Source organism: Nycticebus coucang, chromosome 10, assembly GCF_027406575.1.
Source record: "Nycticebus coucang isolate mNycCou1 chromosome 10, mNycCou1.pri, whole genome shotgun sequence".
In the NCBI taxonomy this organism is placed as follows: domain Eukaryota; kingdom Metazoa; phylum Chordata; class Mammalia; order Primates; family Lorisidae; genus Nycticebus; species Nycticebus coucang.
The window spans coordinates 54,440,131-54,467,987 of record NC_069789.1 but is presented as its reverse complement, the minus strand read 5'-3'; the positions used below and the strand labels follow the sequence as shown (position 1 = coordinate 54,467,987).

General features: G+C 44.3%; 1 protein-coding gene across 3 annotated transcripts; it reads right to left on the bottom strand.

Moving 5' to 3' along the window:
* Positions 1–1,366: 1,366 nt before the first annotated feature.
* On the bottom strand, positions 1,367–24,901 carry CD34 (CD34 molecule). 3 transcript variants are annotated; one of them, XM_053607653.1, is made up of 9 exons: positions 24,819–24,901; positions 23,949–24,043; positions 13,411–13,596; positions 12,539–12,792; positions 11,442–11,522; positions 4,232–4,388; positions 3,925–3,977; positions 3,424–3,588; positions 1,367–2,736 (listed from the first exon to the last, which is right to left on the bottom strand). In XM_053607653.1, exons 2-9 carry the CDS (start codon positions 24,025–24,027, stop codon positions 2,551–2,553), a joined length of 1,161 nt encoding a protein of 386 aa, XP_053463628.1. In that variant the 5' UTR covers positions 24,028–24,043; positions 24,819–24,901; the 3' UTR covers positions 1,367–2,550. The 3 variants fall into 3 exon arrangements, with proteins under 3 accessions (XP_053463628.1, XP_053463627.1, XP_053463629.1); XM_053607652.1 differs by lacking the exon at positions 24,819–24,901 and adding an exon at positions 24,550–24,569; XM_053607654.1 differs by lacking the exon at positions 24,819–24,901 and adding an exon at positions 24,550–24,569 and having other exon boundaries at positions 2,594–2,906.
* Positions 24,902–27,857: the final 2,956 nt, after the last annotated feature.

The window sequence follows — 27,857 nt, the reverse complement described above, 5'->3', positions numbered from 1 at the left end:
CAAGGGTTCCCAGTTCTAGGATTTAAGAATGACATCTTCACCCCTTTCCCAGAAAATCTATGGATATATTCTACCCCCAGCTTATCATATAATTAGGGTTGACCCTAAACCTGGGGTGACATTGTTCCTCCTTGGTTCAACCCATTCTTTTGCCTTAAGATTGTACTCTGCTTTTAATAAATCTTTTTACTTCTTCCTGCACCTCCTGTTTGTTCTTTCTCTCACTCATGCCCTGGGCTTGAATTCTTTCCTGTGTGGAGCGCAAGACCCTCTCTGCTCACACATGCAGTGGTGGTCTGTGGCAATATCCCCATGTTTCCAGGGAGTCTGTACTCCACTCCCATCCCTCTCCCTGGCATCCCTGCCTGGGCCTGACCTGCTTCTGGACACTTGCACAGCAAGATGTTCTACTAGATGTAGGCCAACTGGACTTACCTTTCCCATTAACCATCTTCCCTTGATATAACCAAGCCAGCCAAACCCTTTAGGGAAGACTATAGAGCTCATCTCTTTATCTCCCTGAAGTCCTGAGGATGAACTTTTAATTAAAGAAGTTGGAGAAAAGCATGGAGGAGATAGGGGTGGGCGAGTGCTAAAGAGAAAGGTTTGGCCTTTGTGAGATAAGATCAGAAGAATCAACCTTAGTTTGCCTCAACCTCCTCTGCCTCTGATGCCATACTTGGGTGTTTCCTGGAGCTACTCGGTAATGTCAATACTCATTCTCCCACTTTCTGTGGCAGGGTAGGGTTGTGGGGGCATCTGGGTGTAGGTAGGTGCTTACAATTTTTTCCTCCTTTTTTATTTTATTTTATTTTTTTGAAGTTAAGCTGCTTTATAGATCTTGAGGGCAGAAACCAGCCCCCTTCTGTAGTTAGTAGCCAGATCTTCAGAACAACAGTCCCCGCATAGTCCTTCACTGTGCCTGCTCTGACCTGGGGGAGGAGGCAGTCTAATAATAGAGGGTTCATTGGACATCGCTCCTTCCCTATGCTTTGCCTATTTTGCAAGCAGTGAACAGCATGTCTCTCTTCTCTCTTCTCAGAAGGGTGTCTGTGAAGGATGCAGCCCACAGGGCCCCAACACACCACCCTCCATCCTAAGGCTGCAATTGGGCTTGCCTTTCTTCCTCCCACTGGAAACATCCAGTTTTTCTGGAAGCCTCTCCACCTCTCCCATGGAGAGGAGCAGTTGTCAGAGTTAGATGAAGGTCCTTAGCATCCTCACTGGGACCTGTGTCTGCTGAGGTGGTCCAGCCCGGCTAGCCCCTGCTCCTCACATCACTGCAGAGTCCAGTCACATTTGATGGAGAGACCACTCTTGCATTCAGACACACCCAGGTAAGATGGAGCCATAGAACAGATGGTGTTTCAGCATCACTTTAATTACAGTATTTACCCACACCACTTTTTATTGAGAAAAAAAGTTCACCCAATCCTTTCATCTCTGGAAAGTTCTATTTCCAACGTCATTGAAATCAGGATCCCGGCCCATACCTCTGGAAAAAAAACCAACCACAACAAACAAGGACCTGGGTCACCCACAGAAGAGGCAGCTTGTGGTAAGCATCCTTAGGAGGTGCCCTGGGGCTCTGAGGCTACAGGGTACAGAGCAATGAAGAGGTTGGTGGCAGGGAGACAGTGACAGACAGGAGTCTGCTGGGGGACTGAGGCCACAGCTCAACCCAGGAGTCGGGGGGGCAATCAGAGGATAAGGATGGGACCTAGCCTCCGAACAAGAGGGTTTCTCAGAAGAGCGCAGGGCAAGAGGCCTGGCTCAAAGATCTGGTCCCACGGTACTGTCCATATGACCCAGAGGGAGAAAAAGGAGCACAGGAGAGTCTCTGTGTGGTCCCAGAGAAGACAAGGACTGAGCTGTTGGTCTAAAACTCAGAGCCCGTTCCAGGCTCCAGCCAGAAAAGTATACGTGTGCCTCTATACAGAGGGGGACATGTAGAGTTTAGTGAAACTTAGAGAACAAGGGGGGTTAGTGACCAAGTCCACAGTGTCTTGCAGGAGGGATAAGGGAAGTGGTTTAAGATAACATATTCTTTTGGCTATATTGTTACAAGGGAGCAGGAGGTATAAGGCTTACTTTGGTTTCTCTGAAGTAGAGAAAGAAAATATAGGTAAGAAACTGTAAAAATCAAAGCAGTAGAAATCAAAGCCTCCTGGGAGGAAATGATGACCTAAAAAAGCCCATCCTTTCCCCTGGGGGCACTTGCAATTCAGCAGAGAGGAGGAGAGGAGGGGAAAGAGTCAATGTGCCAATACCGCAAGGCCATCAACCCTTCCTGGGAGATTCTCTGGACCTTAGCTTGTCTTCATCACATCTTTACCCAAAGAAGAACGGGGTTTAAGGAGCTGAATGCATAGGGGGTGGGAGTTTACCTGCCTCTGCCCCAGAGAGGGTCCCAAGACAGCCCCTGAGCTGTGCACAGTGGGAAAGGATTGGACAAAGGGACGTCACCTCCAGCATGGAGGCAGCACATGGTCAGATGAAGGGAGGGACTGCTTTCCCAGACACTGCCCAGCCTTGCCCTCCCAAGCTGAGTCACAATTCGGTATCAGCCACCACGTGTTGTCTTGCTGAATGGCCGTTTCTGGAAGTGGCCTGGCCGGTGCCGTTCTCCTGAGCCCCTCGATTCACACTGGCCTTTCCCTGAGCCTCAGGGGAGGCCCCGGGTCCTGAGCTATAGCCCTGGCCTCCACCATTCTCCGTGTAATAAGGGTCTTCGCCCTAGACAGTGTATAAATAAAGTAGCATTATCAGGTAAGCAGGGGTATCAGACACTGAGAGGGGAGGGACCCAAGCAGGAAACGGGGGGCCAGGACCAGGAGGGGGGAAGGGAGGTTGCGGCTGCGTGAGCAGACTCCTTTCTTCCTGAAGAGCAGTCAGGGCTCCAGCTCCTAGAGGAGAAAGGACAGAGGAGAGGCACCACACCATGCCACTGTGGCTCGCAGCCAGCTCCCACAAGGAGACAGGCAGTCCCAAGGGTGGGAATAACCTCCCCAGACTAGGTAGCAGGCCACAGGCCAAGAGCCCAACCTCAGCCTTGTCCTCCCTTGTCCAGAATACTTCGAAAGTCATCTTCCTTCGATATGTCCCCTTCTTGTGAACAAGATGGTACCCAGTGGGTTGCAGATAGCATGGCTGATTCTGGTGGTATCCAGCTGAATTATCCCAGAAAACATCTGCTACCACAGTGACTGGGCAGGCTGGCCCCAGTTACTCCCCTCTCCCCAGCTGGCTACATAATGTTTTGAATCTTCCAGGGACACAGTGTGCACGTGCATGTCCCCATAGAAGGGCACAGAAGTGCCTTCTCTGCTATTTCTCCTCCCCTTCTGTCCCCTGGGACATCCACGGACCTCCCCAGAAGACCTTATCTTCCTCAATTCCTTTGCCCTGGATCCCAGGACTGACCAGCCTTTCTCCTGTGGGGCTCCAGCTGCGGCGATTCATCAGGAAATAGCCTGTGAGGCCCAGGACAGCCAGCAGGATCCCCGAGGTGACCAGTGCAATCAGGGTCTTTCGGGAATAGCTTTGGTGACTCACAACATCTTGTTCAGTGACGCCTTGGATCCCCAGCTTGAAGAGCGGGCACAGAAAAGATAAACTGACACTTGTGGAAAGTGGGTTCTGGAAGAGGAGCCCAACCCACTCTAGACCCCTGTGTGTGACCCAAAAGGAAATAGATGTAACAGGCCATGACCTCAGAGAGCTTTGAAAAGGGGTTTAAGAATGGCATCTCCTAATTAATCTGTGCTGCAAAATTTTTGGTTCAAGCCTAGAAAGTTGAAGACTGTCAGAGAAGAACGGAGAGGCAGGGCAGGCAAAACAGGAGAAAATAATTATCTCCCCTCCCCACACCACCAGCTCACCTGACCCAGTATTCCCTCTGAGACTTCACGTCTCAGAACTTACTTTTCTCAGGTCAGACTGGTGCTTTTTCAGAAATTGGAGCTTGTTGAAAATTTCTAGAATTAGAAACAGGGTTTATTGAATGTAGAAGCTACATTAATTCATCCTGCTCTACCCTTCCACACAGTTCTAGAAGATGCTGTGACGTTCTGTCTCAGGAGTGCCACGCCCAAGTCAGCCATTTCCTATAGTCTCTAGAGCTGAGGTTCCTGGTCTCCCTCCACCCAGGATCTTCTAACCCTAGTCCTGTCTAACATCAGTCCCACTCCCTTGCAAGTTCCTAAGCTCCCCAGACAGATGTGCTCCTTACCTGTTCTGTTGGCCAAGACCAGCAGTAGGCACTGAGGCTTAACCTCAGACTGGGCAAGGAGCAGGGAGCACACATGGGCCCCATCCTTGGAGTCAGCCTGCTCCTCCCTACACAGTACTTGGGCCAGGCCCTCTCCTTTGTCCTTTTTAAAGTCCTCCTGGGAAGGCAGAGAAAAGTGGAGAGCAGGAGATAAAGTTACTGCTGTATCTTAAACTGCACCTAGAGTCGCAGGTGATAATGCTGATTAAAGTCACATTATCACCCTGCCACAAGAAGGGTTCCTTTTTTCTAAAATTCTAACTAAAAAACAAACAAACAAACAAAAAAACACACACACACAAACACTCCCCCCCTCAAACCCTACTAATTGTATATGCACAACAACACGATAAGAAAATCCTCAAAAATTTCCCTCAAAAAAAAACCCTCAACATACATCTATTGACATCTAAGATGTCAGAGAACAAACTTAGGAAACGTTATCTTGTTTAAGGATTGACCACGTGCATGTGCTATTCAAATTAAATTTTAAAGAATTACCACCAATAGAAAAAATTAATGATACAATAATAACTAAGAAAAATTCCTTAGTTTCAAGGTTACAATAGCCTTAAATGATAGAAGAAAAGCCAAGGGAAGTGAGGGATACATAATAAATCCATGACTATACACTCAGCAGGATCCTCAGTAGCTTCCTCTCTGACTATCCAGAGGAGTCTCTACTCAAGCTGAAATGGTGTTTTTGTCTGGTCATCCATCCCCCTTTTCCATTAAAAGCATGGAGCCCACTTTTAATGAAGTTCATAGCTCTTCCTCCAGGTCGCTGACTGGTCCAAAGGATTCAGGAACTCGGACTCAGAAGATAAACCCTGACAATGGTTCAACAATTGCGTCCCAGGAAAGGCATGAATTGGAGGCATTAGCTATGTGCCCTTCAAAACCCTCCCACTTTCTCCCACTTTCCAAGATTTATTCCAGCAGCCTCCAATCAGAATGACCTACCCCGCACAGGAAAGGAACCGAAACTAAGACTTTCTCCTCCGTCCGGATAACAGATGGAAGAGGAGGAAATGCCTGAACAGTTCTGACATCTTTCCTGTTAGGGGAAAACTGCTGGGACGTGTGACCATCAACAGAACTGAGCCCCTGTGGAGGGGAAGCTTCCTGTTTGCAGGCAGGACTGCTGCTCAAGACGAAGCCAGAGTGTCCTCCCACTTGGAAGGGAGCCCGGGTATTTTCCTACTGTTGTGACCGAAGGCAGGAAAACCCAGGCTCCTTTGCCCCTGCACAAGGCAAGGTCAAGACTGGCCTCAGCACCCAGCTGGAATTTGAAGGAACTTAGGGAAAATAACTGGGCTTGGATGAGGCCAGAAGAACATGGCTAGGGAACCTCTAGGTCACTGAGACATGAGTCCAAAAAGAGCCTCAGAAACCCCCAAGAGATTAGATCACAGAAAAGTGAATTCTCAGGTCATTGCTGCTTCATCTCTCAGGAAAAAAGCCAATTCTCCAGGTCCCAGTAAGTCCCCAGACAGAGGCTCTGCTTCTGGAAAAACCTGTTCTTTAAAATAGCATTTGCAGTAGGTAGTCTGGACACCATATTGGATATGCCGAGGCGTCTCCCTCCTTTCTAGACGCAGCTCTCTAAGGAAACCTCACAAGGCTTCCCCTCAAGTAGCACTCCCTCCCTAGCACTGAAGGAGTAGCAAGATCCTTGGTGGGATGACTCTGGGCTTCTGAAGTCCCTTGTTGCAGTACATCTGCTTCCCAAGAGAGGCAGAGGGACTGGGCTCCTGCCGGGCCTTATCTAGCCAAATAAAATGGCACCTTCCTCCACTTGCTGAGTCTAGGAAGCTGCACCTTGACAATACTGGATTCCACTGCTCTGACATTTATCAAGCCCTGAATACAAGACACTGTGAAAATCTGTGTGGGGGGCAGTGTACGTGTGTGTCGTATGTCATGTGTTGGGGGAGGATGGGGGGTATTTATGTATGCCATACAGACAAAGCTCTCAGTTTGTATCTATGGCAATTCAAGGACACCCGCTATGTCACCAGCACTGTTCTATGTGCTTGACACATAGTGACACCATCTAGGCCTCAGACAACCCTGTGAAATGGACACTATTATTCTCCTACTGTAGATGATGAAAAGGAGGGACAAAGATGCTACATTCTTTGCAAGCTATGTAACTTGTCTGAGTGTCAGGTTCCTCAGCTGTCCACTGAGTTGCTGTGGTGACAAAAGAGATGCTTGTGTAAAAAAGTGACCAGAATGGTGATGGGAGCCCAATGAGTGTGAGATAAATGGCAGCTATTACCATTATCAATGGCAATACCTTATATACTATATCATCTGCAAGCCATAGTTTATCATATTCTGCCTTTCTTTTATTGCTTTTATTTTCTTTTATTCTTCTGACTAGACTGGATGACTCCTAAGTGTGGGCTGGGAGGTGGAGGGTGAGTGTACATTGTACACTATAAAATTTTGAACACAGACTGCACTAATCATAGCATCAAACAAAAAAAAGAACTTGGGGAATTGTTGTTCCATTTAACATCTCAACTCTTTGGCCTTCATATAGGGTCCCTCCACCCCTTGCTTAGTTTCCTGGACTAAATTCAAGGGAATAACAGCAGCCAGCCTCCCACTCTGGTATCCAACAGCATCAGTGAATTGTGTTTGGGCCCAAGAGGAGCAGGTGGATCCTGAACAAAGCACAATACTTCTCCGGATGCCTGGAATAAACATCCTCCCCCAAGAGAGGCTGAGGCCAAACATCATGGGAGAGTGGGCAGGGAGAAGCCACAGCTTCACCATTTTTCTAATTAGACTCAGTTTTATAAGCCTCTAACTATACCAGCTCATACATGTTTATTTGCAAAAATAATAAAACCATGTAGTTTATTGCTATAGTCGCATCCTCAAACTTTAGTAAAGACTCTTTAACGTGGTAGAGAATCATATCAAGCACTGGGGTGGAGAGAAGGAAGAGTAAGCATTTTTCTAAATGACCTTTAAGATATTTCCCAATGTTGAGGTTCTAGTTCAACGGTTTTCCCCACTCCTTTTAATATAACTTTATCTACTTTGGTGTGAGTTGAACAATGCAAGTATACACTCTATTTTCACATAGGAACTAGTGTAGTTAAGGGATCTCCTACAAGTTAAGTAATGAGTGGGCCATTAACCAAGGCTGAAAAGTTGGACTGTCTCCAGATATCAGGCTCTTTTCAGTAGACACACCATCTTCATAAATCCTTCAACTATAATTTGTGTTCTGTGCGTGGAAGCTAACCTTTAGTGTTTGGGCAGAGGGCAAGGAAAGCATCACGTAGTGGGTAGATCTAGGTTGCTTCAAGTGCAGTCAACATGGAAGAATAAGGGTAATGTGAGCTACTGAGTAAATACAAACTCCACATATAAACAGATGTGATGCTTAAGAAAGGTAATTCTAAAAAATGAATTGGTGAGCAGAGGACTGGAATAGACTTTTGTCCAAAGAAGACATAAAAATAGCCAATAAGCACATGAAAAGATGCTCACGTCACTAATCATCAAGGAAATGTGAATCAAAACCACATGGAGATACTCCTCATACCCACTAAGATAGCTAGTATAAAGAGAAAAAACAAACAAACCAACCAGAAAATAACGAGTGTTGATGAGGATGCAGAGAAATCGGAACCCTGTTTCGTTGCTGGTAGGAATGCGAAATGATTTGGCTACTAGGGAAAACAGCCTGTTGGTGCCTCAAAGAATTAAAAATAGAATTACCATATGATCCAGCCGTTTATTTTGAGACAGAGACTCACTTTCACCCTCAGTAGAATGCCATGGCATCATAGCTCACAGTAACCTCAGACTCTTGGGCTCAAGTGATCCTCTTAGCTCAGCCTCCCAAGTAGCTGGGACTACAGTGCCCACCACAACACCTGGCTGTTTTTAGAAACAGTGTCTCTCTCTTGCTCAGGCTGGTCTCAAACTACTGAGCTCAAGCAATCCACCTGCCTTGGCCTCCCAGAGTGCTGGGATTACAGGCGTCAGTCACTGCACCCAGCCCTGATCCAACCATTTTATCTCTGGAAATGTACTGACAAGAACTGAAATCAGAGTATGGAAGAGATATTTGTACACTCATGTTCATAGCAGTGTTATTCATAATAGCCAAAACATGGAAGATCAATGGACGAATGGAGAAACAAAATGTGGTAGATACACATGATGGATATTAACCAGCCTTTAAAAGGAAGGAAATTCTGATACATGCTACAATGTGGATGAACCTTGAGGACATTATGCCAAGTGAAATAAGCAAGTCACAAAAAGCCAAACTCTATATGAGTCTACTCACATGAGGTACCTGGAATAGCCACATGCATAGAGACAGAAAGTATTAATAGAAGGGTAGTTGCCAGTGTTTGGAGGAGAGAGGAGTGGGGAGTTATTTAATGGTACAGAGCTTCAGTTTTGGAAGATGCAGCGAGTTCGGGAAATTGTTTATACCACGATGTGAGAGTACAACACTACCTAACTGTACACTTAACAATGGTTAAGGTGGTAAACTTTATGTGGTGTGTATTTTACCACAATTAAAAAAACTAATGAGGGTTCTGCTCTATGTGGAATATTTAGGCATGTCTTCTGGACACACATCCTGTAGCCCAGGCGTCCTCAAACTTTTCAAACAGGGGGCCAGGGATGGACTATAGTTAAAAAAAAAAAAAAAAAAAAAAAAAAAACTATGAACAAATTCCTAGGCACACTGCACATATCTTATTTTGAAGTAAAAAAACAAAAGGGAACAAATACAATCACACCGCTTCATGTGGCCCGCGGGCCGCAGTTTGAGGACCCCTGCTAGATATTTACTTCCCAGTACCACTCTGTTTGTTCCCCATCCTTCACATTTAGGCATCCAGGGAAGGAAAGGTGATACTACACTCTTCTTTAGCACCTGCTACCATATCTCAGAACCCTCATTAGCAGAAGGTGTCTACCCAAATCTAACATTCATTCTCTCTGCTAAAGTGTCAGCTTAATTTAAGTCTTTGTGGTTATGATTCCCCAATAGTTTCCAAAATGTGAAGTTACTTTATTCTTTCATGCTATACCCATTTGTCCAGAGGAATTCACCAAAGTAGTTTTTTTGGACAATGACCCAAGTTCAATGTGAACTTGAAAGAGCAACAGATAGACACTTAGAAGGCTCTGCAGGTAGCCCTAAATCCTAAGTACAAAGAATTAGCATTCTGGCACAGACCTGTGTGACACATAGGAAAATAAACGTTCCACTAAGATGATAAGGAAAATAAAAAAGGAAGTGGTCATATTCTTTAGCTACAACTGGAAAAGGATTTGACAATTTTTTCCCTAATGAGCAGAGCTGAAAATCAGCATCAGAAACACACTGTGTATAACTTGCACGTTGCATGTTCACTATTAACTTTCTTTGCAAACTGAATTTAGTTATTCCATTATACAAACTCATGTCTTCATAATTTCTGTTGTTTTTAAGTCTCCTAAGTTAAATAATTCTTTTATATGTAGTTTTAAAAAAATTTGATGATGATTAGTAAGATAGCGGTAATCAGAATGAACAAATATCTTATGCCCTCTCCTCACTGAGATCTTTCCAATCTATGCATGCCACACATCCCATATATGTTTTCCTTAAACGGATTCCCAGCCTGTGAGAAAATGTTTTCTACTATAAGTAAATACCACTCTTCCCTTTTACCCTACCCTTCCTCCAGAGCCTTGTTACTATCAGGAAATTGGATTTACTGAAACAAAGCAAGAAGGCCTGCTATCATCATTAAAAATTAACACCATGCTCTACACATTCTTACCAATGCAATAAGACATGACGCTGAAAGTGGAGACATACCTACTAGGCAGGAGGAAGGAAACGATGTAGTAGATAACAAGTAGGTTACTTTAAAAACTAAAAAGAATGAAAAAAAAAAATTCCTGGAACCAAGTTCAAGAAAATGGACAAGCCCAAGATAATTATTCAAAACTCCATTAACTTTCTAACACATCAGCAACAATCAATTTGAACATACTATGGGAATTCAATGCTATAGATAACTCTCAGAAATCCACCAAACCCATAGGAAAAAAACTGATCTTTAAAAATGTGAAATACTGGGTGGTGCAAGGAGTAGGGCGCCTGTCCCATATGCCGGAGGTGGCAGGTTCAAACCCAGACCCGGCCAAAAACCACAAAAAAAAAAAAAAAAAAAAAAAAAATGTGAAATACTAAGAGATTAAAAAAAAAGAAAGAAAGAAAAAAAGGAGGGATTTTAGAGTAGTTTCATTTAAATGTTTAATGCTACTTTTTTTATCTTTTCTAGAAGAAAAAAAAGAAATAAATACTTCACATTTTCTACAGTGTTATGAAGAAAGAACTTCCTGGATGGATATTAAAAGTACTGCAGTGTAAATGTACCATATTTTTGAAAATTTAAAACGGGGCAAAAGTATAGACAAACTGAACAAAGAAAATATCTCTGAAGAATGTGCCGTGGGACATTAAAAAACCTGAAATAAGCTAAAGGAAATATTCATTCCATAAGTAACGTTAGGAAAAATAGTTATGTGAAAAAATACAGTGTTAACAAAATAAATTCTGTGTGGATTAGTGTTATATGTAAATAATAATAAAGGAACTGACTGATTAGCTTATATCTAAATAGTGAGAGGACTTTCTTAGCAAAAAAGCAAACTTAACTTTGACAACCTGTATGTATGTGCACATACACAGATGATGCCAAAAGATATATACACGTTTTAAGAAAGGAAAAAACTGTATTAAATGTGTAATACTCGAGTCACCTTTGACTTCTGCAATGACAAGAAGCTCTCCATGTGACTTGTATTTATCTTCAGTTATCAGTATATGTTAGCTATCACAATTTTAATATGTTTTTTTCCTTTCTTAAAATGTGTATACACTTTAGGCACCCTCTGTATATACTAACTGTACTATAGAGAAGGGGAAAATTAAAATTGTTTTTGCCTTTTTTGCCCACCAGATGGGGCCTCTTACTTCCCGAACCAAAAGCTCCGTAAAGAAGTAAACTGACCCAGCTCATCTCCCCTCACCTTTACCACAGTCCAGTCCAGTCCAAGAAGGCTTAGTTCAGAAAGGCTTAGGGGATCAGAGGGGCGGAAGCAAAGTGAGAGGGGGCTGACTCACACAGCTAGAGGTCTCGTTCAGCTCCAGGCAGATGCCTTGAGTCAATCTCACTTCTTTGATGCCTGAACATTTGATTTCTCCCTGTATTAAAACAAAAACATAATAAATTAGCCAGTATCTTTGCAGCTCATTTCTTTCCCACCTTTTTTCCAGTTTCTTTTCTATGGGGTAATCTATTATAAAAGATTTTAGGGAAAAGGAAATTTAAAATGTGTCAGGGGACTAGAGATTTCTAAGAGTTATACTTGCCTCTTCTATCTTACCTCATCAGATAATAAACTTTTGTTGCTAGCCCAGGCCTGCAGATAAGTAGCTATTTGCAGTCTTAGTAAACATTGGCTTGGATGGTGCAGGAATTGAGAGGATCTTTTCCCATTTGGGCTGTTTTCCCACCAGAGAAATCCACCTTTTGGGAAGCCATACAGGCAAACAGGTAATGGGGTGGTCTGGCAGATCCTAGTAACACCCATTTCCTCCTGGTCCCCCAGACCCTCTAGATTCTAATTATGGCTCCTTCAAAAATGGAAAGCAGATAGATTGCTCAGGCCTGTCCCAGGCTCCACAAGCTCATATTTTCTGCCTTTCATGCTAGAAGCTGTTGACAGCCACCAGCCCCATGGCTGAGGAGGACAGGGTGAGCTCACCATCCCTGGTCTGCACAGTATGCCTGGCACCACCAAACCCTCTCAGAGTGAGGACATGTTATTTGTCCTAAACATTTTACAAAAGGCAGCCCCATTAAACAGGAGAGACTTTCTAAATCTTGCCAAAGGGGAATGGTGCAGTCTGAGGTCAGTGACAGCAGTAGGTACTGAAGACAACCACAGAGGATTGGATGGATCACCCACAATCCCCTTAACTCTCTGCTCCCTAAAATGCAATACCTAAAGCACTTATCAGCCTTGTCACCTGACTCTAGCCCTCATCGCCCCTTTCTACCTCTCCCATCAATATTTCAACTGTGTGTCTCCATGCTGATTCCTACAGAACTGACATCCTATTGATGGGTATGAGGAGAGGGGGAAGAGAAGACAGAGCTTGCCCGCATACATATGAAGTGAGGGGGCAATCTGCCATTTTTGGCCCAATTCACCCACCTTGATGGTACTTGTAGTAGGAGAAGGTGTTATATAAGGTTCAGTGGGAGATGGCTTAAAGCTGGTATGGATAAGTGAGGGATCTGAAACACTTCCAGGAGATATGCTAGGCTTCCAGGTCATCTCTGAAGTTGAAAACTTGGCTAGGGTGGTGGACGCTGTGATGACTAGAGAGGTCTGTGACTGGACAGAAGAGTTTGTGGTTGTGAGGACTGGAGTGACCACAGAGGTAGATGTGAAATTGACTGCAGTCTCTGGAATAGATCAAAACACACGTGTGCATATATACACACACTTGCATGTGCACACACACACATAATCTCAGTTCATGACATGAGCATGAATTTCAACACAAAAAAAGGGAGTTTGGGGAGTTAATAGTCACTTCGTGTCCTAACACTGACTGAACTCATTTCAAACCAGCTGTCAGAACCATAGCTATAATCTGGAATGTATTAGAGATGCCCTCAGGGTTCTGAGACTAAAATAGATGCTGGTCCACCCCCAGAGAACCAAAGACTGACAGTTGGAATCTGTACCCACTTTTTTTCATTTGGAAGAGATCAGAGATCTCTATGGAGTCCCCATCTGATCCTTAGTTTATCACCAAGCTAAACTCAGTGTGAGAGAAGGGGTACTGGAAGCATTACTCATCGAAATTGGCTGCCAAGCATGGGCCTAAAGAAGCTGTCACTATGGGAAGAATCATCTAGAACTTACTTAAGGTACCCGAAGCATAACGTTCAAACCACTAATGGAAGGTGTTTGCATGATTTCATCTGTGGTGAGGGGAGCTGTCTGCAAACATCTTACATGCTTTACCCAGGCATCGGCAGCATCTTTCTGGGACCTGAGGCAAATATTCTTCTTACCTGAGATGGTTTCTGTGGTCCCATTACTGCCCAGAGTCACAGGCAATGGGCTGGTACTTCTGACACTGGTACTTGGTGTTGCAGTTTGCTCGTGGGATAAATTTGTAGGAACAACTGAGAAGGTCCGTGGGGTAGATGACTCTGTAGTAATAGTAGTCAAATTGTCTGTATTTGTGAACACAGAGGCTATAGGGAAACAGAGAGGGAAAATCAGAACCCAAACCTTCTTGGAAACTCATGACATCCCTTGGTACAATTTCTTGACTTCAGGTAGATTCCATCTAGAACATTCTCTGCTGCCTCTGACAATGGAGCAGTAATGAGAACATCTTCCTGGACAGGGAACTAATTTTTCACTACTAGACCATTTAAAGAAATAGAGAAGGAAAAAATTTTATGCATACAAGTGTCTAGTATAGCATTATTTATAGGAGGGGAAAGTTACAAGCCACTAAATTAATTACAATAGGATAAATGGTACTTGCACTTAATATACCATAATCATTACATAATTATATACATAATTATTGCAAGCAAAAATTGATGAAAATGCAATAACATGGAAATATAAGGCAATGTTCATAATATGTTAAGTAAAACACTAAAATATAAAATTATACCTGCATAAATATTGCAAAGATCTAAAAGGTGAGAAAGGATACGCTTCTCAATGTATCCTTGATGGTCAAAGGATGGCTCCTTTTTGGTCATTGTCTACCCAATGCATTAACTCTTAGGAGAATCACTAGAGTCACATCACTCTGTGCAATCCCCTTAAAAAATCTTCTATCTTGGTTTGGCACCTGTAGCATGCACCAAGGCTGGCAGGTTTGAACCCAGCACAGGTGTGCTAACAACGATGACAACCGCAACAACAACAACAACAAAAACAGCTGGGCATTGTGGTGGACGCCTGTAGTTGCAGGTACTTGGGAGGCTGATGCAAGAGAATTGCTTAAGCTCAAGAGTTTGAGTAATGTGGCTGTGATGCCACATTACTCTACCGAGGGTGACATAGTGAGATTCTGTCTCAAAAAAAAAAAAAAAAAAAAAAAAAATTTCTGTCTTTCTCAGACTTTGCCATTCTCAAATTCCTTTCATCCTGTACCTCACTGTCTTCAAACCCATTCTCCTTCCCATTTGCTAAGGAACTCATATTTCTTTTCAGAAAATCTAACCTAGGAATACAGCTGATGGACTAGAAAATACAAGGCCTGGTTTCTCAGCAAATGTCATGGGGAGATGAGAAGCTTAGTTCTGGCTCTGCATAATTTAATGTGTGTGTGTTTGTGTGTGTGTGTCTCAGTTTACTACTCTCTAAGTAAGGGTCTTTTCTGGCAACCTTACATGGATTGTTGAGAGAATCAAAGAGAAAAGGAATGCTGAATCACTGTAGCATGATGTCCCTAAATCTTGTTATTCTCTGAAGATCTTCCTGAGTGTTCTTGCTCTCTCTTCTACATATCCTGGGGTATTCAGTGGTATCATCCTTAGACCCAAGAAGAAAAAGCCTCTTGCCTAGACCTTGCCCCTTACAGGGCCCACACTCTTTGCTGCTTCCCGTAAAAACCAACCAGAATATACCATCTATTCTAGATCATACTTTGGGGACCAAGACGTCCTAGAACTTCTTGCTCAGATGCCCCTTGGCTCACACCCAGGACCTGCATGGACCTTTTCTCCCATGCTTCTAAGGGTGAGCTTCAGCACTAAGGTGTGCACCGAAGTGGTCCCAGTGGTAGCTAAAGGATGGCTGCTTGCAGGGAGAAGGGTTGGTGTTTAAATGTGTGAGTGGGATATCCCACGCATGAATACAAGATCCCCACAGTGTGGGCAAGAGTCATGGGTAGGAAGAGAAGGGGACTGGGCTGTGGTCAGCGGCCATCTCTTCCTGCTCAGCCACATTACGGCACTGAATTCCAAAACTATGAGAGTCCTAAACTCAAACTTGGCCTTGCAGGTAGCCATGAAGGTATGTTTGTCAAGGTAAGAAGACAGAAGATATTTTATGTATTACTTGGCTGCCCTGATTAATAACTTTGAAGTATTTAGAAATATATTCTGTAGGCCTCTATTGTACTCTTGCCTTGGGCCCTGCCAGTGTTAGGAGTGGATTTGTATACAGAGTTCACATCAGCAGTTCCAATCCCAAGGAAAGGCCCCTGAGGGTCCCAGGCCACTTTAACGCTTGTCTCTCTAAATTTTCCTGATTGGGATCTGGGTCTGGAATTTTTAGAGGTTCCAGGTAAATGGCAATGCAGAATGCCACCTCTTGCTCACTTTCAGCATCAAGAAAAGAGTTAGACTTTTACTTTCAAGATATTTAACCTGGGGCTAAGAATAATTCCTGAGAGGTGATGACAGAGGTCTCACTCTCCCACATCTGTCTCCCTCTGCAACCTGCTGCAGGTAGGTTGATGTTAATGATGAGAGCTACAATCATGTCACGTCTTAACATCATGTGCCAGATAAACAGCTGAAGAAGTGCTATTACTACCTCCATCTTAGAAATGAATCACCGGAATCACCAATCTTGGCCAAGAGGGGAGACTATAGTTCATGAAGGGCAAGGAGCAATGGGATGCTGAGGTTTTGTGGACTCTAGAGTAGATGAAGCAAGGGGGTCAGGCTTGGTCTAAACTGCTAAAAATCTGGATGTATTTTCCATGTCTCGGGAGAGAAAAAGAAGGGCTTTCATTTAGCTGAGATGGGAAATGGGTTCATTAAAATACAATAGATATGGAAGCTAATCCAAGCTTCTTCCCTGTTTAGACTGAACCATCTTACCACTCTGATTTTAAGGTCAAATTTGTCTGAAGTCATCATTAAAGGATCACCCTCTCAAAGCACAATTTCAAGACATCCCCTGATATCCCTCTCTCCGCCCATCCTCCTAGCCTTTCCCATCAGGTCAATTCCTGGGAATCGCATCTGGCCCAGCCTGGCCCAGCCCTATTCTGTCTCCAAAGAAAGCTGGGCCTGGCTAAAGTGATGTCATGCTTTTGAACACCCCCCCACAGGGACCTCCTTCACCCAGACAAATACTTTTGAACTTTTCCAGATGAGAGACCTGCTGCTGGTTTTGAGGACAGGGGTGCCTGCTCCAGAGAGCAAAGCAGCTCTGGATGCAAGCCAGTCGCCCACCCACGATGGGCAGGCATCCAGCTGCAGCTGCCTCCTCCCGCCCACCACTTGGCCAGGTGCTGAGGGACAAGTAGCAGGGTCCATCTGCAGATGAGAATGGGACCTCAACTTCAGACTCATGTCCCTGAGCCTAGGATGAGCAGAGAAACCTCTGAGACTAAGGAATAGGACAAGAGGGAGGGCCAAAAGGCAAGGTTGAGAGATGGGATATACGTGAACTTGCACAGAGCAAGGGGACCCTTCCACCAGGGGCCTGGAGCCAACTGTGACATAGGTGCTACAGCATAGCCATGATCAGTGAGTGAGTCTCTCGAGCTCACAGTCTCTAGAGGCCCCTGTGCTGTGCTCCCATGTAGAGACTGGGCACTGGAGGAATGATATTTATAAGAATCAATGGACCATGGATCTCTTTTTATCCTATCTGTCCACACACATCCACGGTATCAAACCATCAAACACTGACCTTTCTCTATCTGAGCTTCTGACCCCCAGCTCTACAGGGAAGTTACAGCAGCCTACAGTCAGTGGAGGCTTGTCAGATTCTAAGAGCCAACTGATGAGACCTTCACTCCTTTCCATTTTAGACAGAAAGAACAGCCCTACCTTCAACCTTACAAAGAATTATAATGCAACTTGAAGTTGAATAAAAATCTGTCTGCTGTTATTTACTTCTCAGTCCATCTTTATTAACTGTGTCTTGCTCGGGACCCCATCTGACCCTCGTGACCCTATTTGATCAAACCTGGAGCAAGGGAGCAAGGGGAGGAGATGAGGCATCAGGAAGACAGTAAAATGAGGAGGCTAAGAAGCCAAACAGATGTCGCAAAATTCGTGCAGCAAAAGTCACACATTGAACTTATCCAAAGGCAATGATTCCTGTTTTTACACACAATACTAATAAACTTGGTTATCTGATATCCTAGCTAAAGCTGACTATTAGGAAGAGACTACTCGAAGTAAATAATAATGAGAAACAGGAGCTGAAAAGTAAGAAATAGAAATAAATGAAAAACAGACATACATATCAAAACCCACACTAGTCTAGAATCATTTATGGTAGGAATGAATGGATATATACACCTTAAAAAGCCTTAACAGTGTCACTGAGTTGCCACATAGCCACAGCATTCTCATGGTGCATCTGAGTCCTGAAGGTTAAAGTCTTTGGGTTTTTTTTTGTTTTGTTTGTTTGGTGCTCCAAGGAAGCAGAGGCATATGCAGTACATTCTGAAAAGATTTCTACCTACCCGTGGAGATTCTTTTGCTCTCGAAAGTGGGTTTACAAATTCTCAGAGGCTCAGAAAACTCTCTTACTCAAATAACTGAATTCACGTATTTTTTGTGACAGTTTTCCTATACGTGGTCTTGCTTTTCACAGCCCTCTTTAATTCTAGGTTTTTATCGGTGCTGTGTCCTGATCTCCTCGCCAGCCAGATCCATTCTGCTCATCCTTTCAAAATCTAGCACCTGGCTCAAGAGGAGTATCTTAAACAAGTTCCCAGGTATGTTAGCCCATATAATTACAGGACCAGAAGGAAGGGATACAAGTAGTCCCTACCTCTTTGTTGTTTTGAGGAACAAAGGAGAGTAAGCAGTTACCCTGTCTGGTAAAAGCTCAAGAATTTGTGAATATCTTTGCTATAAAGCCCTTCCTTCTGCTTCTTAGAGACTGTGAAACACTTATCTCTATCATTCATCTGGCACAAAATCATATGTGCTGTTTCCTCAGGATAGGTCCAACTGTCACCTCGGTTAGATTATAAATTACTTGAGTGCCAGAACCACTCTTCTATTTGTGTGTTTTACTCCTGGTTTTAGGACAACTCCAAGTTCAATAGGATTGAATGGTAACTGCAGTGCATATGTTTCTATTAACCACCCCTAGGTATCGCAGTCTTGTTTCCGTGTTAGATTTTAAGAGGGAATTTATTACATTAGGGAGTGTCCATGTGAAGATAAGCAAGATGAGAAGAGTTCTAAAAATCAAGTCATATTGTTGAGGGACTAGTGTTGCTTCTTCTAAGTCAGGAGTTAGGAAGTTATGTTTGGTGGACCAAACCTGGCCCATACCTAGGCAGTTTTTATATGGCCAGTGAGTCAAGAATGGCTCTCACATTTTTAAAGTGTCATAAAATAAGACAAAGTAGAATACACAGCGGAAACCACATACGGTCCCCAAGGCCTGAAACATTTACTATCTGATCCCTTACAGAAAAAAAATTGCTGTTTGCCTGATGACTTGGGGTATAAGGAAAAAAAAAAATTCGCTGACTCCTGATCCAGAAATAAAAAGAATTTGGGGAGGCAGAATAAATAACTTTCTTCAAGTTTCATGTTACTATATAAGATTGAGAATCCTTAATCCAAAAGTCCAAAATCCAAATTGCTCCAAAATCCAGAACTGTGTGAGTGCCATGACATAAGTGGAAAATTTCACGTGAGCTCATATGATGGGTTGCAATCAAAACACAGTCAAAACTTTGTATCATCAACTACACACCTACACAAGAGAAAAACATAATTAAAATCAAGTAGGGGAAGGGGGAAAGTGAGGGGGGGTGAAGGAGAGGTGGGAGGATTACAAGCTCTCACCTAATGGGCATAATGTAAGGGTATTTGGCACATTTCTTGGTGATGGGCTCGAACTACAACTTGTATAATTAAAATAATAAAATAAAATAAAATAAAATAAAAAACTTTTTGTTTCATGCACAAAATTATTGAAACTATTGTGTAAAATTACCTTAAGGCTACATACATAAGGCATAAATGAAACATAAATAAATTTTGTTTAGATTTGGCTCCCGTCCCCAAGATGTCTCATCATATATATCCAATGTTCTAAAATCTGAAATCTAAAACACCTTTGGTCCTAAGTACTTTGGATAAGAGACATGCAAACTGTATATTCATTCTTTTTTTTAAGCAGAAGTGATGTGCAAAGGATTGTGCTCAGTGCTGTGGAGAGTGCAAAATAAAAGCCAATCAGTCCCTTGATCCCTTTCCTTCATGGGTAGTTAGTGTCACAGTAATTTAAATAAATCCCTCAAGAAGTTTATAATCTAGTGGGGCCAACTGGAAAGGTCTCCAGGAATTGTCATGAAGGACCAGATTAAATCTGTGATAGTCCAAAGAATAGAATTAGAACTAGTGATTGGAAGTCACAGGAAGGCTAATTTCACTGCAATATATATATATATATGAAAACCTTAAAATAATGTACTTATTTTTAAGAACAAAATGAGCTATTTGGGAGATAAGTGAGCTGCCCATGCTTCTTGGGAGCATTCAGACAGCATCTTTGTTAGAGGTCCTTCCCACCCTGAGATCTACCAGGAATTTGAGCCATCTTGGATTAGAACAAAGGACTGGGCTGATGCCTTCTTCAGCTGCAGAGGCTAAGCTGAAGAAGTGTGAATATAAACTAAGTATCTGTGATCTGAGATTTCCCAGTGTACTGAGATTTCCCCTGTATGTCCAAACAGCATGTTTGGACCCCTTCCACTGTGGATATTCTCAATATCTTGAGAATTCTCTGAGGGCCTATATTTCTCCCAGGCACACTTTCTAAGTGCCCAAGACTCCCGGATGGCAGCCGTTGTCGTTTTCCCCTCTTATACATAGCCCCAAACAGGATATGGGCGTGGAGGGGTCAGAGACCTCCATGCTGTACTACTTCATCACTGTCTCTTCTGAGCTGCCCTGGAATCTTGCTTTACACTCTCAAACCTTCAGTAAAAATCAGCTCCACACACTAACCTTGTGTCAGTGGTTCTCTGGAGAAGCTAAAAAGATGGGTGCTCAACTAGTCCAGAAGGGACCATGGCACCTGGCCTCTGAAGATCTTCAGCCTTCTGTCTCTAGGGCTCCATCAAACACAGGGTCCCACTTTATTTTATCAAGCTCAGCATCCTGTCTGGCCTTGCATATCCAGGGTTTGTCCACGGTTTTAGGCTTTCTTACCCAAAGACCCCTTAAGGCAATTTCTTTTTTTTTTTTTATTTCTTTTTTTTTAATTAAATCATAGCTGTGTACATCAATATGATCATACACTTGTTTCATAGAATATTTGACATATTTTCATCTCATTAGTTGACATAGCCCTCCTGGCATTTTCTTAGTTACTTTGCCAAGACATTTACATTCCACATTTGCCAAGGCTCACATGTACCCTTGTAAGATGCACCACAGGTGTGATCCTTTCAATTAAGGCAATTTCTTAAGCAATGGAATCATCTACCTAGAGTTACCACTCCCCTCTAAAGAGGTATCAGTTTTTATTTTATTTTATTTTTTATTTTTTTTCCAAATCAGGAAGAAGCAGACTTCCCAGTTACACCAAAAGGCCTTTTCCTTTGCATGCAAAGGGTAATGACTCATCCCTGATGGGGTCCGGAAGGTAGGTACTAGACAGGACACCTTGCTATATGTCCCCATGTGGATCTCTGTCTTCCCAACAGGCATGCATCTTTCTCCTTAGCACAAAGTCGGGGCCTTTGGGACTAAAAAATCGTTGATCATATGTTTTCATTTCTTGGCTAAGGAGGGAAGAGAATGTTCTCATTAGAGAAGTCCAAGCCCAGAAAAATATGGAAATTCTGTCCTGGCGACTATGAGAATTTTCTGTTGGAGGGAGGTGTTTTGTTCTGTTTCCATACCTTAATGTTCTTAGTTCTCCACACTGCAAGCAATTTAGTTAGGTCAATCAGTCTACCAGAGAGAAGGAAGGTCCAAAGACCCTGTGGGTGGAGCTGTGTAACCACCCAGCCCTGAAAGTAAACCCAGGCCCTCCAGGCCGAGGTCTAAAGGAAATCAGGCAATGAGACTGGGACCCTGAGGACTGGAATGTGTTCCTCCTTTTTATTTGTTTCTGTAGGACTCTGCAGCTGAGTTTATCTGCTGCAGTTCTGCACTTCTTGCCCTGAGCTTTGGGAGACAAAGACTCAGGGAAGGAAGGAGAAGACAAGGGAATGAGGAGGCCCAGGAGGTGGAGCTAAAGGGGTAAGAAAAAGAGGCCCGAGGTCCCGAGTGTTGTATTAGCCAAGCAGGAATGCTGCTGAAGACGTGTGTTTGCACAGGTTGTGCCAGCTGGGTCGTCCCTACAAGGGGGAAGCACTGGGGACCACTAAATTAGTCAGAGGTCCCCAAGGTTGCTCCTCCTCAGTCGCCATGTGGCGGAGATTCAAAGGGTGGAGTCCTCTCCCCTCTGGAAAATATCTGATAAAATTCTTTTCCCTTTTCTTTTTTCCCTCTTACATGCAGCTCCAGACAGGATATGGGTGTGGGGTCAGCAGGCACTAAGGACCCAAAGGAAGAAGAGGAATGTGATGGGGAGGGACTGGGGTTGTTGTTAGGGTGAGGAGAGGGGCAGGCCTTGAAGGGCTTGGAGGAAACAGATACCCTGAGCCCGACAAAAGGGGTTCCCTAATTACCTGAGAGGCTTCCTGTCCTGACTGGTGCTGTGCCAGTGCTGCCTGGTGGCCCCCCAGCTCCCACCCTGACTGTGGTCTATGATCTACCCCGACCCCAACAAACAGAGCCCACTTTTGGTTGGCTGCTGTGACTACGCCCATGCCAGCTTCTCACAGGGACAGAAAAAAGACCTTCCCAGAACAAACTCTTCGCTGAGGTAAATGACAAGAAAACCACAGAACCACCTTCTGCCTTAAATTTCACAGTAAAAATATTTAATAGCATTTCTGCAGTGGTCTTTTGGTAGCATATCAAGGTATAGTAATTCATTTTACTTATTCCAACAATGCATCCCAGGACAGAGAAGGACTCCTAATATTAAAACAAAACAAAACCCCTAGAAAGCTCTTGAAGAAGGCATAAAGTTACAACCAGCCCTCAAGTAGTCGGGCAAGGTCGAGAATGGTACCCAGGTCCCATTGTTCGTCCCCAAAGCTGAGACACTGAACCCTCAGCATAAAGCATACCAGCCTAAGGTTTTGCAGAGGTTGCATTGCTCCCCTCACCCCAACCTCAGCAGGCCAAGGCGAGACTGACGCTGGCCAGCTGAGGAAATAAGAAATGGGTGGACCCACTCGGCCCAGGACCAGGTCAACATGTGCTGTCTCTGGCCAAAGGAAAGTGGAGCATCTGTTGGAATCCAAACCATTGGCCACTGATCCGTGTTATGAGGGCACAGTCCAGCACCCATCATAGGGTTCCCAAATCTCAGCTGGTCCCATGCCCCAGAAGGCTACCAAACAGAACAACCCAAGACCTAACTCAGAGCTTCCTCCAGCCCTGAGCCAGTTCTTTCCAATTGGTTGGACACAAAAGGCCAGCAGAAGAGACTGGGAGCAAAGAGGCCTAGTCCAGGTCACTCTGCAGGGCCATAGTGGCTGACCTTTACAATGTGGTGACAATAGGGAATTGGGAGCCGCACAGGGATGTAAGGAAAGAGCAAGCAACTCACAAAGTTTAAACCTTCCAACTGCAGTGAGATGCGATGGATGGAAAATGTTATTCCTCCACTGAAAGCAATCAAATATAAATATTTATTGAGCATATATATATATATATTTTTTTTTTTTTTTTACCAAAGTGAGAACAAAAGCTTAAGAAGTAAAGGTATACAGAGTGGACTGGAAGAGTGTCCTGACCCGTCTACCAGCTTTAGAACTTGGAATAGGGCAGAGGAAGAAAACTCCAAACAGTAACAAGTTTGAGATTGTGCAGGGGGCCAGGGGTTGTAGTGAGGAGAGGAAGGCTGGGTGCAGACCATCCTCCCTCTCCCACTACCTCCTTTCCAGGATGATAGTGTAGTTTCCGAAGGAAGAATTCGAATTAAGCTTCCCCATTTTAAATGTAAGATTCTTTTTTTTTTTTTTTTTTTCCACAGACCGGTCATCATTGCAAACTCCTCTGCTCACCTAACTCAGCCTTCTCCCAGGGCGCCCTAGGCTTTGGACACAGTGTACTTTGCCCCTGGTTGACTTCCCTCGAATTCCTTAATGTCCCCCTCTGGGTCTCCATGTCCCTGTGAGCAGTGGGCCTCTGCTTTCTCAATCAACCCACAGCCACAAAACTTCCCTGCTTTTCTCCTCCCCCTTTTCCCGGTTGGAGATCCAACTTTGCGCTCCGCACCTTTGGCAGCGCAAAGACGCTGGCACCTCTACAGAACTTTATCTTAGGAAATCGTGGGGTCAGGCTTACCCCTCAGCTAATTCACACACCCCCTGCAGTGGCGTTCCCCTCCCTGGCCCTCCCACCACCACAGTCCAGGTGAGGCGCTTATCCGGCCTGGAGCAACCCGGGCGACAGCGCGTGGGTGGGACGGGGATCGCTTCCCTCCCCAAGACTTTGCCCTGCGGCTCAGCCCCAGGAGAGCCTCCCGACCCTCCTCGCGGGGAAGTGGCGCGGCAGCGGCGCGCGGCGGTACTCACGCAGCAAACTCAGCAAGCAGAGCGCGGTCCAGCCCCGCGGCATCCCCGGCCCCGCGCGCGCGCTCCTGCGGACCAGCATCCTTCCCGCGCCGCCGCTGCCGAGAGATGCACGGAGTTGTAGACACTGCTCCGCTGGCTCAGGACGCGCTCCTCCCGCCCCCTCCGCCCGGGAGAGGGGTGGGAGATTCTTGCTTTCTTCCCCTCCCTTCCCTCTTTAGTCTTGGCAAGGCCGGCCCCTCTCCTTGGCTGCCACTAACGTGAGCTTCCCTGGTTAGTCCCAAAGGCGGACGGCGTTTAGGAGGGAGCCTGGGGTTGCCGCCGTGGAGGCCAAAAAAGGTGGAGGTTTGTGCGGCCCCAGACGCCTTGTTCAACTTCTTTTGAACAAGAGGCCTCTCGACTTCCACTTAACTTTTAACCCCTTGGTGTCAGCCTTGCCGGTGGCTGGACAGGGGCAAATTTCCTCCGATGTCCTTCTGGCTTTTCTTTCTTTTTTCTTTTTCGTTATTTTTAAATGTTACGCAGTAATCATCTTGTGGAGGGAACCTACCGTGAAGACCTCAGTTTAGAAGTATGAGCATTTTGCTTATCTGGTAAAACTTACCACATGTCCAACCTGACACATTTAATGATAGTCCAGACACTGTGCTGCGTGGTAACGAAGCACAGGGAGTGACCAGGACACACACATGACTATAATTATTCATTTCAGCTGTCCAAACCGTTCATGGAGACTTTTCCTTTCACTTTTTTTTTCTGCAAGATCTATTTGTGTTAACTCGGAGGAGTTTTTCCTGTGACTGTCCATATTTTCCTGCTTAGTTTAATCATAACCATCATCATCATCATAAGGAAAAAGGGCTTTCCTTGTACCTGGGATGGCTTCTGTCCAGTCAGCCCCTCTCCAGCCTTGATCTAAGCCTCCGGGGCTCCTGCTTGTTCTCCCATCAGAAGAAAGACTTCCTGAGACTCCACCCTCCCCCACCTGATCCTGAGCTTCCTGTTTCTTACCAGTTGTTCTGGATGTTGGTGAACAGAACTGCACAAACTGAGCTGGGCAGTCAGCCTGGTCACGGGCAAGGAGGTGGAGGCTGGAAAGACAGGGCCAGGCTGGGCAGGTGACGGCACCATGCAGGGGATAAGATTAGGCATATCCTGAGAGAAAATGCTGGGGTAGCCTCAGTGAAATCGCAGGATTTCAAATATTCAGTGTAGTCTCTTCCATAATGTCTGTGCCATGTAGCCTAAAGCGGGTGGGGAGAAATCACCTGTGGTCCTTTCTGATTTCTTGTTCTGCAGTTGCTCCAGCAGAATGAAAGTAGATTTATCTTTATGGTCCATCTCGGCATTTGGATTGAACAGAAGAAGGATGTCCAGGTCTAAAATCATGACCAAAATCTGCTTATTCTGATCTTGTTGCCCAACATTCCTTTAATAAAGGGAATAAAGCCTTTCATCACACAATAAAAACAAAGGCTTAATATGTAAATTGGTTTGAACACAATGGTATGATATGAATCTGTTTCAAAGTGCAAATGATGATTTGGATCGGACCACATTGTGATCAAAACCACCTGAAGCTGGGTAGTAAAAATGCATTTTAAAATCAGGCATTGGTCTTTTGGACTCTCAGTTAAAAGGGAAAAGAAGTTAGCTCCAATTCTACCAGGCCCTCATTCCCCCTCAACCTCCTCAGCTCCAGGAGCTGGGTCTGCTTTGGGCCCCCAGTGTGAGGTTGTGAACAAAATCTGGTGTTGCAATTTCTGCTAGTTAGGAAAAACAATTTGGCCCACTTGGCTCTAACTTCATTCCCAGAAATTTCTTCTGGTTACTTCAAATACCATTTCTCTCCCGTCGCTGGTTCACAGGAAAGAAGGGAGAACTTATCTCTAGTGCTTGTACTTCTTAACTAGCTTTGAGCATAGAGAGAGGGAATGATCATATGGAGCAGAGTTTTTCAAAGCATGGTCTATGCAGAATTGGAATCAAGGATAAGGGCTGAGGATCTGTACTTTCAACAATAAGAACTCTCTGTGATTCTTATGCACACTGAAGTGCAGGAAGTCCTGGTATAGAAAGAAGATACGATCTGAACAAAGAAGTGAGGGCAAAGTGGATGTCAGGCCTCAAGGAAGGAACATAGGAGGAGAAGGTATGAGAGGCTGGCAAATCATTTCCTCTGACAGAACAGAGCTGTTTCTTTTCTGGCCTGCAAGTCTATCGATAGCACCAAAACAATGAAGGTGATAATGAGTGACCACTCTATGTATTTCTCAGCATCACTGAGATTCATCACTCCAAGCAGACACACCCTCTCCCAAACCACCCACAAACACAAATTTCTAACCACTGGACATATGTCCACTTAGAGACTCCAGCCTTATGTTTCCTGATAGGCCAGACAGAGTTCAGCTATCAAGTCTTATCAAGGCTGCAGCTTTCTGGGCTATTCCCCAATTCTCTGCTCCCCTGTTCTATCACATCAGCTATTGAGAGAATGTTAGCTACACTGCCCAGAGACAGGGTGCAACAGGAACATGCTGAAGGACATCCTCATAGGTCATGACCACTTCCTATTGAACATCTCCTATTCCATCCTACCCCCCAATTACACACACATCACATCAATCTGCCCTAAAGTAGACCCTCATCCCATCTTAAATACGTATAACATCTTGGATGTTTAAAGAAATAAAGTAAATGGTTTTTTGTAATTTTGAGTTTTAAAATAAATTCTTCATTTTGTTCTTAAAATTCGAACGTGATTGCAGTTATGTAATACTATTAAAAAGATGAATTGCAGTTTATATGTTGTACGGTTTACCTTTTGCAGGCATTTAATGAAAAATGTTAATTTTGATTTTTCAGTTTCATAGTTTTGCAACCAAGACTTTTTTCCCGCATTACAAGGTTTTTTGGTGAGTTTTGGAAGCACTCAGGGTTTGGGTTCTAGTTTGACAGGGAGGGATCCTTGGTGGTGGAGGTGTGCAGATGGTGGCATGAGACTTATAGAACTTGCATCATGAAGCGAGTGCCTTCTTTTCTCTTTCCATCTTTCAGTCTCCCTCCTGTGCTTCCTCTTGGCAGAATCTAACCAGGAACCAGTTGACAGTGGAGTCTGGGAAGCCTGGTGACTGACTCCTAGCCCTAGTGACCTGCAAGAAATCACCTTGATGCAGTGTTTGCCTCTACAATCGGCAGGATATTTTAGGGCCCACAGCCCAGAAAGGCTTGGACCAAATTATGATGGCTAAATCACAGGGGTTATTGAATCCATTTAAAAACATACAGCCAGAACCCAGTGGAAAGAGTTGGCATATATAATACATATGAGAGCACAAGCAGAGTGGAAAGCCTGCACTATCCCAGCCTAGCATTTTGCTCTGGAGTGATGATGTAGTTATAAGGAACACAATGGTGATTGAGTCAGGGGATCAGCAAATTGAAGTTGCTTGGAGCCAATGTACACCTTGCTCTACTGAGAGACGCCAGGGCAAGTAGGCCTGGTCACAGGCCTTCATCATCTGGGCAGGCATCCCTTTGTCAGCATTGCTGAGGCAGAGCATCTAGGGGCTAGAATGATGCCTTTAATATATAATTTAGGGAGGACATGGCTGTCAGCCCCTAGGTGGCATGATCTAATCCTTTGTGGCTCATGACTCTTTTTCTATCCCTTTCTACCTATAAGTAACACTCTCATTTATTCCATCTCATTGTAAATATCCCATTTACTCTACTTTTAAATGTCTTACAAGTTAGTAACTTACTACAAGTTGAGCATCCCAAATCTGAAATTCTGAAATTCAAAATGCTCCAAATTCTGAAACTTTTCAGGTGTTCATTGGAGTGTTTTGGAGTTCAGAATTTTGGATTTGGGGTGCTCAACCAGTAACCATAATGCAAATATTTTAA